This window comes from Salmo salar, chromosome 24, assembly GCF_965601325.2.
Source record: "Salmo salar chromosome 24, fSalSal1, whole genome shotgun sequence".
In the NCBI taxonomy this organism is placed as follows: Eukaryota; Metazoa; Chordata; class Actinopteri; order Salmoniformes; family Salmonidae; genus Salmo; species Salmo salar.
Genome location: NC_138314.1, coordinates 23,158,734 through 23,168,164, shown reverse-complemented (window position 1 = coordinate 23,168,164; position 9,431 = coordinate 23,158,734). Strand labels below are relative to the sequence as shown.

The window sequence follows — 9,431 nt, the reverse complement described above, 5'->3', positions numbered from 1 at the left end:
GTGGGCGGCTCTGGCGGCTCAAGACTGGCGGGCGGCTCTGGCCCAGGATTCACCAGGCTGGGGAGACATGAAGGAGGCCTGGCTCTGGACGCAGGCACAGGACTCACCAGGCTGGGGAGACCCACTGGAGGCCTGGTCCTGGGAGGAGGCACTACAAGGCTAGTGCGAGGAGCAGGAACAGGACGTACTGGAGAGAGAGTGTGAGAGGCAGGCCCCTGAAAAGCATGGGTAGTTGACTCAGGCCTCATCCCTGGTCCAGCCGACAATGATAGACAGCTGCCTCTGATTAGGAACCCTACTCGGCCCAAAACAAAGAAATACAAAAACATAGAAAAAGGAACATAGAACGCCCACCCAATGTAACACCCTAGCCTAACCAAAATAAAGAACAAAAAACCCCTCTCTATGGCCAGGGCGTTACAGTGCCTGTAAATGTGTCAGGTCCTGAGTGTTGTTGTGGTCACATGTGTGCTGAGAGTATGCTCATGTGTGTCCAGACTCTTCAGCATTCTCAGACAAGATTGTTTCTCAGTGCAGAAGTTTTTCCAGGATTTAGGGGCCTTTGTCTGGCCATCAACAATAGCCTTTTTCATTAATGGTTAGGCTGGCTCACAGTACAGCTGTGTGCATGTATGGGCAGGCCAGTGGAATGACTGGAGCTCTGGTGGGCTAAGCGCTCGAAGAAATGCAGTTTGGTGAGATTGTAGATTAGGAGCAAGGGAAGGGCAGAGGACAGGTGCTGACTTCCAGAGTGGAGACAAAACATACACCTGAAGTTCCCAGTGGATTCTGGGAGAAGTACAAAACATGGGAAAAAGTGCTTTGTGACATTATCAGTGTTTTCTTGTTTTGAGTCTCCGTTGAATTGAATGTAAAGTAATCCATGTTACATTCCTGTTTATGCCTGAAAGTGAGGTAAACGTATGGTTGGGTGGTGCAGGGACAGTCAGGGAACAGTTTAATATAATTTTTCCGATTTGAGGTATCTACCTGTGAACCCACTCCTCCTGCAACAATAACATAAACACCTAAAAGGGAGGAGGTTGTAATTGGCTTGAGAGCGACCAATGACATTGCAGCAATAGGGTTTCCTGGAAGACACAGCAGCTCTGCGCAGCCTCCTGATACGTTACCTGGCCAAGATCAAGCCCAGCATCTCATTAACTTTCCATTTCCAACCAGAATTTAGGCTCGAACAGTCAAGGTGGTCCTCTGCAGTTTGCTTTATTCACAGACAAAGACAAGGAAACATGGCTGTTGCAAACTTGCAATACATAACTCGGATGAGCAGTGGCTTCAAAGTCTACATCTTGGAAGGTAATATATCTTATTTATTTTCTTAGAGGCCTACTATTGTTTCACAAAATAGAATTGTGCTACTGTGATCCGTGCTACTTTAAATAGTAGTATTTAATGCTGCAACATGCATTGTTATCATGTATGATGACACAGTTGTTATTAGATCATTATTACTTCGTAATTAGCTTAGCTAGTTCAACTAAAGTCATTAGAAATGCAAATGTTTAGGGTCAGTATAAAATAACTTTTACTAAGTCCGAGTAAATGTCGAGTACATTTTAGCTAACTGTTTGAATTGTATAAAAACAATATGTAATCCACTCTAAAGCAACTTTAACAATATCATTTAAGAAACCAATACATATTTTTACTTTTAAATGTTTTTTTTTTAAGGTTTTGAGTTTAAGATAACGTTGACGAATGTGATAATAATGCCTCACTATATCCACTTAAGGCTATAACAACATTTAAGAATAGTCAGCAACTATAAATGAGTCCCTCCATTGGTAAAATGTCAACTTGCTTCTAAATGTCTTGCTCTCAAGCATTACTTCAGATAGGTTTATGTCAGATGATGGGAATAACTGTGGCAGATGGAGAGGATCTGAAGATACTGCCCTCTTGTTTCCTCTACTGATAGGAACAAATAACCATGCCTCAGGCATCATAACGTCAGTCAGGCAAGGTGTGGTTTTCTCTCAGTCGCCCTCCACGGGCATCCACTGTGACACTATGCTGTCTGAGGGACAGAATGGGAGGTCATAGGTGAGATGTTGAGGTTGAGGGACATGACTGTTTGAGATGTGGATTGGATTGACGGTTGTGGATAGGGGGAGTATTTGAGATTAAGGGGACCATTCATGCACAGTACTAACATGACCTAACCATTCAGCATTGTATCTCAATATGGTAGTGGAGCATTGCATGCTAATGTGGTGAATTTCTTTTGGTATATTGACAATGCCAATTTGAATATAGTTCAAGGAATTTAGCTTTAAAGAAACAACATAATGTGAGGTGTGAAGAGGACTGGTGTCAGCTTTATAAAAAACAAATGCCAGTGTACTTGACGTTGGTAAACGTCACATTCTGCCACCTCTGGTCTCTTGGCCCTCCCACCTCTACGAGAGGGCAGCTCCTGCTCAGCCCAGTCCAAGCTCTTCTCTCTCCTGGCAACCCAATGGTGGAACCAGCTTCCATCTGAACCTACTAAGGCCAGCCCATCTTCCGAAAACATCTTGACCCTTCCTCTTCAAATAGTATCTTAAATAATCCCACAGCACCCCCCCCCCCCCCCTTGCTCCTCCTCCTCACCTCCTCCCCATTCCCCCCCCTTACTAGCTCTGATAGCTACTTTATTGAGGAAAATTGTACTTACTATGAGTGTGATATGTGGTTGTCCCACCTAGCTATCTTAAGATGAATGCACTAACTGTAAGTCGATCTGGATAAGAGAGTCTGCTAAATGACTCAAATGTAATGTAAATAACACAAAGGATGTTAGCACCTGTTGATGTTTCTCTTAGTTTCTCACAATGAAGAGAATGCTTCTGTGTGATGTGTGTATTGTAATGATGGTTGTGAGACATTAGTTATCTTAAGTTTGTCCAGCTCAATCCACATTTTGAATATAAACGAATCTTCCTCTCTTAGATATGTAAATAAGATAGGTGCCATCATCACTGTATGTTGAAATACAACATTTACAGGTAACATTGAATCAAGAAGTTTTGTAACAGTCACCAATCTGGTATGTCTAGTTCCACAGCTTGACAGAGTTTACAATTAACGGTGGCATGAAAGCTTTCCCACGAACCACTCATACAGGTGATGAACCGTATGTCACAGTTCCATGGATCAAAACAACCCGTCACCTATTTACTCATTGCCACACCTAATGTCTGTTCAGTAGATTAGTTAGGTGTAAGCCATCCTTATCTGTGCCAATATCTTTGCCAATAAGTATAGTGTGTATTATTTCGAATAGTAACCATTAGCTTTATGTGTGCCTGATCTTTCCTCTTGTAGGTCAGCCCAACCTAAGAAGTGAAGATAGATACAGGCATATGACAAATGAGAGAGTTCGAGTACCACCAGTGCATCCAGTCAAGCGCAAACACAGCTCTGAGCGTGGCCTAACATTGGAAGAAAGGTTTGTGAAACCTGCACATGCCTTAATCCCCCTCTATAACTTCATAATTGACAACCATTGGTTTCATAACGCCATGTCCAGTGTGTGATTCCATGTTTCAGCATGTGATTTTGTGTTTCAGGCGAGAGAGGGCACAGAGCAAAAGCAACATGAGAAGTGCTCAGAGGCCAGCTGTGTTTAATGTTCACCAGAGCCCCACATCCTCCTGGAGCCCAACCCCAAGCCCCACATCCTCCTGGAGCCCAACCCCCAGCCCCACAGGTCATCTTCCCCATCATGTGTATCCCACACCACCTATGGATGAACCACTGGACCTAATTAAGAAACCAAGGAAAGAGCCTGAGAGGACAGAGAAGAAAACCAAAAGCACTACATCCACCAATCAGATACAGGTAATTTCAAGAGGAACAATTATAATAGTGGGTCCAGGTGCTAACAACATGAAGGATGGGTTTTCTGGTTTGTCTCAGTCATGAGTGCCTCAGTAATCTCCCAGTGAAGCCCTAGGCAGTCAGAGCCTACGTACACTACATGACCAAAAGTAAGTGGATACCTGTCGAACATCTCATTCCAAAATCATGGGCATTAATATGGAGTTGGCCCACCCTTTGCTTCTATAACAGCCTCCACTCTTCTGGGAAGGTGTTCCACTAGATGTTGGAACATTGCTGCGGGGACTTGCTTCTATTCAGCCACAAGATCATTAGTGAGGTCGGGCATTAAGTTTGGGCGATTAGGCCTGGCTTGCAGTTGGCATTCCAATTCATCCCAAAGGTGTTTGATGGTGTTGAAGTCAGGACTCTGTGCAGGCCTGTCAAGTTCTTCCACACCGATCTCAACAAACAATTTCTGTATGGACCTCGATTTGTGCAAGGGGGCCTTGTCATGCTGAAACAGGAAAGGGCCTCCCCAAACTGTTGTCACAAAGTTGGAAGGACAGAATCGTCTAGAATGTAATTGTATGCTTCACTGCAATTAAGTGGCCTAGCCCAAACCATGAAATAGAGGAGGACCATCCTCCTCCACCAAACTTTACCGTTGGCAGGTAGTGTTCTCTTGGCATCCGCCAAACCCAGATTTGTCCATCAGACTGCCAGATGGTGAAGCATGATTCATCACTCTAGAGAACATGTTTCCACTGCTCCAGAGTCCAATGGCAGCAAGCTTTTCACTACTCCAGCCGACGCTTGGAATTGCGCATAGCATGGTGATCTTAGGCTTGCTCGGCCATGGAAACCCATTTCATTAAGCTCCCGATGAACAGTTATTGTGCTGACGTTGCTTCCAGAGGCAGTTTGGAATTCGGTAGTGAGTGTTGCAACCGAGGACAGATTATTTTTACATGGTATGCACTTCAGCACTTGGCGGTCCCATTCTGTGAGCTTGTGTGGCCTACCACTTCGCGGCTGAGCCATTGTTGCTCCTAGACATTCCCACTTCACAATAACAGCACTTACAGTGGACCAGGGCAGCTCTAGCAGGGCAGACATTAGACTAACTGACTTGATGAAAAGGTGGCATCCTATGAAGGTGCCACGTTGAAAGTCACTGAGCTCATTAGTAAGGCCATTCTACTGCCAATGTATGTCTATGGAAATTGCATGGCTATGTGTTCGATTTTATACACCTGTCAGCAACGTGTGTGGCTGAAATAGCCGAATCCACTCATTTGAAGGGGTGTCCACATACTTTTGTATATAAAGTGTATCTCTGTGATCTCTGTAGTGATTATAAACGCTCAGGCACATTCTATTCCCAAGAGCCTTTACAGGTTTCTGCTTGTCCAAGATATGCAATCCAGCTGGATTCGGGAGAAAATGTGAGCAATGGTGGGAGGAATGTCCTCAACATGACTAAACAGACATCTCTTTCTTTGACCTGTTTGTGCCAACCTGATGAGGGTGAACAGCTTTCAGGCCCCATCCTATAACCAAATAAATGTTCTATCCTAAAGTCAAACTGAGCCTTCAACAAAAAGTTAGTGATGGCTTAATGTGCTATGTTTACATTGACATGTTAATCCTATTGTTCTGGGGGGAATTAGGTTTTCGATAACATCGTTCTGTACGGAATCTTATAATGTTTAAACACTTTTTAAAATGTAACAATTGTTTTGCCTCTTTCAGATGCGTCCTTCTGTGATCACCTGTGTCTCCTCCACAAGAAAGCCCACCTGCAAATCTGAGTTCCGCAGCAGCAGCCACTCCTCCACAGGTCAGTATCATTCTCCTTTATCTCAATAAAAACTGTAGTGCTACAATGCTGTTGTTGTATTGCAGACTTGTTAAGAATTATGCCTCTGACCTTTGTTTGGTATTCTCTCCATTGCAGCGCTATATAAGCACAGCTATGACCATGTGGTGGAGGAGCATTTCAAGAGAAGCCTGGGGATGGACTACCAAAGGGCCAGCTCCCGCCAGTTCTCCATCAGCGTCTCTGTGGATGACCACTTTGCCAAAGCCTTGGGAGGGAAGTGGCTTGAGATCAAATCTAAATCCTCCTCGTGCTCCTCGTCTACATCCTCACCACCCAGCAGCCCAAGTGTCACTCACTCCCGCAGCTACAGACACAGCCCAAGCCAAGCTCCCAAAGAATCTCCAAGTACCACTACTCCCACCTCTAGCTTCTGGTCAGTCAAATAAAAATACAGAGACCTTTCCTGGAGAAAGAATTAACTTTGAGTAGCTTTTTATGCAATGCAACATCAGGTCAATGCTTTTCAACGAATGAAAGCACCAAGGAAACAGTTATTGAGCAAGGGTAGACTAGAGAACAGGAATGCAGGAATACTTACCTACTCTATGGTTGAACCATTGAGAGCATCTCTATGAGTCTATGCCCTGTTTATGGAAAGGGGGTTTATTGGTCTAATTTCAAGGGACAAGCAAATGTTACAGGGATGTGATGTCTTTATTTCTCTTAATTTCTGTCCCAGACTATTTAATAGCATATCTATCTCTGAAATAGATGGCCATTATATTTCAGTAAATGTGTCATATTTCCTGCGGTGAAGATGCCACAACTTTCATGATTGTGTATTTATACTGTATGTTTTTAACGAACCTGGATCCTATTTTCAGTCTACTAAATTATCTACTGTACAAAAACATTCACCAAACCTGTTCAATACAGAAACTTCGTGTTTTTGTATAAAATCAACTTAAAAAGGGCAACTCAAAAAGAAAAACCTATTTGTGACTGGATATTACAAGTTGAGGCTTTATTAAGTAAAACATACAACTTAAATTAACAATATTCTTCTATGAAAAGCAACCTGGTGATTTACGAAAACATTTTGAGTGTGCAATTTTTATATGATGTACTTTGAAAAATATGGAGTGCTTTGAACACTGATAAAATGCATTATATTAATTCAATACAATTTTATTACCTCCCTTGAGCCTATGACTGCGATTGTTGTACATACTTAAAAAAAATGCAATTACCACTGACTTACAATTACAGGTATGCTTTATGACCTTACATTAAAGAAGACAAGGTCAGAAAGGTTGGTTATGTGTCACTTCCACGTCTCAGTAAAGAAGTCAGATTCTCATGTGAATACTACTCCTGTAGACATTCAAGGTAGCGATCCAGACAGCTTAATTTCAGTGGTGAGTCACTGTGTCTGGGGTACATCCTTTATAGTGTGCACGTACACCACGTCACAAGATGGAAGCATTATGGCATTCGGCACTTGATTCTTTGCGGAAAGGGGGATGTTAATATACCTTTTGATGATTGAGTCATGGCAGCATTTAGGGGGGTTTGAATCCCTATTCCTCCTGGGTGTAAAACTAAAGAAAGGTAAATACTTCGTCCTCAATAGGGGCTTTTTTCTGGGAGATTTTGGGAATGTCAGGAGCATGTCCCAGCAGGCTTGTGTTCAAGCATTCCTGTCTCCTGAGAAAATTATTCACAAAGATCCTACAGATCCTGTTTGGCAAGGGAATGGAGAAAGGGAGGGAGGGAGAGGAGGGAGGGAAATGGGGTAGGAAGGGCAGGGCTAATATAGGCCCCTGGTTTCCTTTTTTTTCTTCAGTTGCTTATTTGCATGTTCTATCTTGTCTAACAAGTGAAATTATATGATGCTCTGAATCATTTTCCAAAATGAAGCCTTTGAATTGTATAGCTACGTGTCTTGCAGTGTTTTATTGTAAAATAATTTGTCAGATTAATGTAAAAAGAGAATCACTCTAAAATGACCATATTAACTGCATTTCAGAATGGATTGCAATGTGGGGTCATCTATAAAAACGTTGTTTGTGGCAATACGATATAATAGCAATCCAATGCAAAAGTACTCATGAATCATCTGACTAGAATCAGTTGTTCTCATCTGCTTTTATTCTGCACCAAAGTTTTTATATCAATATAAAATCATGCAATTACAATAAAATTGGCAAAAATTGATTTTTTGCTAAAAACTATTTCTCAAGCAAGATTTTTGCTAGGACTGTTTGAGTGGTCTGACTGAAAACTAGCTGTTATTTGCATAAAGGTTTGGAATTCTCTATCTTATTGGTCTATTTGCAAATTTACCGCATGGTGATGTCACCACGTGAAGCCGAAACTCTGGCCCATGCATAGTGGGCAAGTTCAGCTCTTTTTACTGATTTAGATATTTTCGAGTCATTCAGTTAAATGAATGAATTGTTCGAATAGCTTCGTTAATTTGAGTCAGTAATACCCAGAGCACGCATAACATTCAATATTTCAATTAATTGCATTCATTTTTGCACCATGTGATCAATTATCAGTTATAAACATGTATTTTTCTTCTCTATACTGACTGCAGCGTGATCTATTTTCCCTCGCGCACATGATAGACAGTTGCTGGTCGGAGCACATCCCCGCTGAGCTGGAGGAGCGGGTTTTAAAAGCCAATTTATGTGGTCGGAGGCCCGTATGGATGTTGTGACGCAATTGCAGGGCTTCTAGAGGCACCCAGAGGCTAAATTGAACTCTGTACCACATCGTCACGCGCCTCTAAAATGTTGTAACAAGGTGGAGGGCTCCGTATAGCTCCGCATTGACATGATTGGTTGACGGTAGGTGAGGGCGGGAGGTCCTGTATAAGCACAAACTCACTTCCTCGAAAACTTACTTCACAACAGCTCTGCGCTGCTCGGCGAAGCGCAACCGGAATGATGGCCCTGACTTCTGCAGAGGCCGTATCACCATAAATGCTGCACGGCCAAAACAGACGTCAAATGACCATGTCGCTCCTTTAATCTTTCTGTAGAATTCATTGTGGCCAACAGGTCAAACGAACTACTAAAATGAATGAGTTACTCTGAAAAAAGATATAACTCTTGAGTCAGTAAAAAGAGTCGTTCAAAAAGAACGAATCGTTCGCAAACTGCACATCACTAATTAGGTCATGTGTAGTGTTAGTTTCATCCGCTGTTGTACAATATATACGCTGAACAAAAATATAAACGCCACATGCAACAATTTCAAAGATTTTACTGAGTTACAGTTCATATAAGGAAATCAGTCAATTGAAGTAAAGCCATTAGTCCCTATTCTATGGATTTCACATGACTGGGAATACAGATATGCATCTGTTGGTCACAGATACCTTAAAAAAAAGGTAAGGGCGTGGATCAGAAAACCAGTCAGTATCTGGTGTGACCCGTGGCGACCCGTCATTTTGAGGCCCACAAAGCAGGTCGGCTCTGCAAAGCTCAGTGCTTTCTGTGGTGGTGAGGCAGGCCAGCAGAAAATAGGAGCATTGCTCCGTGATTTAGCTCAGTGTTCTGTCACTCATGGGGACACTACGTCACCCGCCTTTAGGAAGAGTAGACATCAAGAATGTGAGCCCTTTGGGTGCTGCCATGGAGTTACATTAGAACTACCCTTCCAAGAAGGGTCAAGGTCATTAGCCACAAATAAAATGAAGTCAAATCACGTTATATCTACAGTAGTCTTGATTGGACTGATCATGTCAACATCTTACTTTCAACATCTTAGCAAG

At 42.6% G+C, this 9,431-nt stretch overlaps 1 protein-coding gene across 1 annotated transcript; it reads left to right on the top strand.

The window, feature by feature from the left end:
• Positions 1 to 1,135: 1,135 nt before the first annotated feature.
• On the top strand, positions 1,136 to 7,881 carry LOC106585547 (transcription cofactor vestigial-like protein 4). The gene is made up of 5 exons (XM_014171890.3): positions 1,136 to 1,317; positions 3,328 to 3,451; positions 3,573 to 3,843; positions 5,578 to 5,665; positions 5,783 to 7,881. The coding sequence occupies exons 1-5, from the start codon at positions 1,251 to 1,253 to the stop codon at positions 6,091 to 6,093; spliced, it is 861 nt and encodes a 286-aa protein (XP_014027365.1). The 5' UTR covers positions 1,136 to 1,250; the 3' UTR covers positions 6,094 to 7,881.
• The last annotated feature ends 1,550 nt before the right edge of the window (positions 7,882 to 9,431 follow it).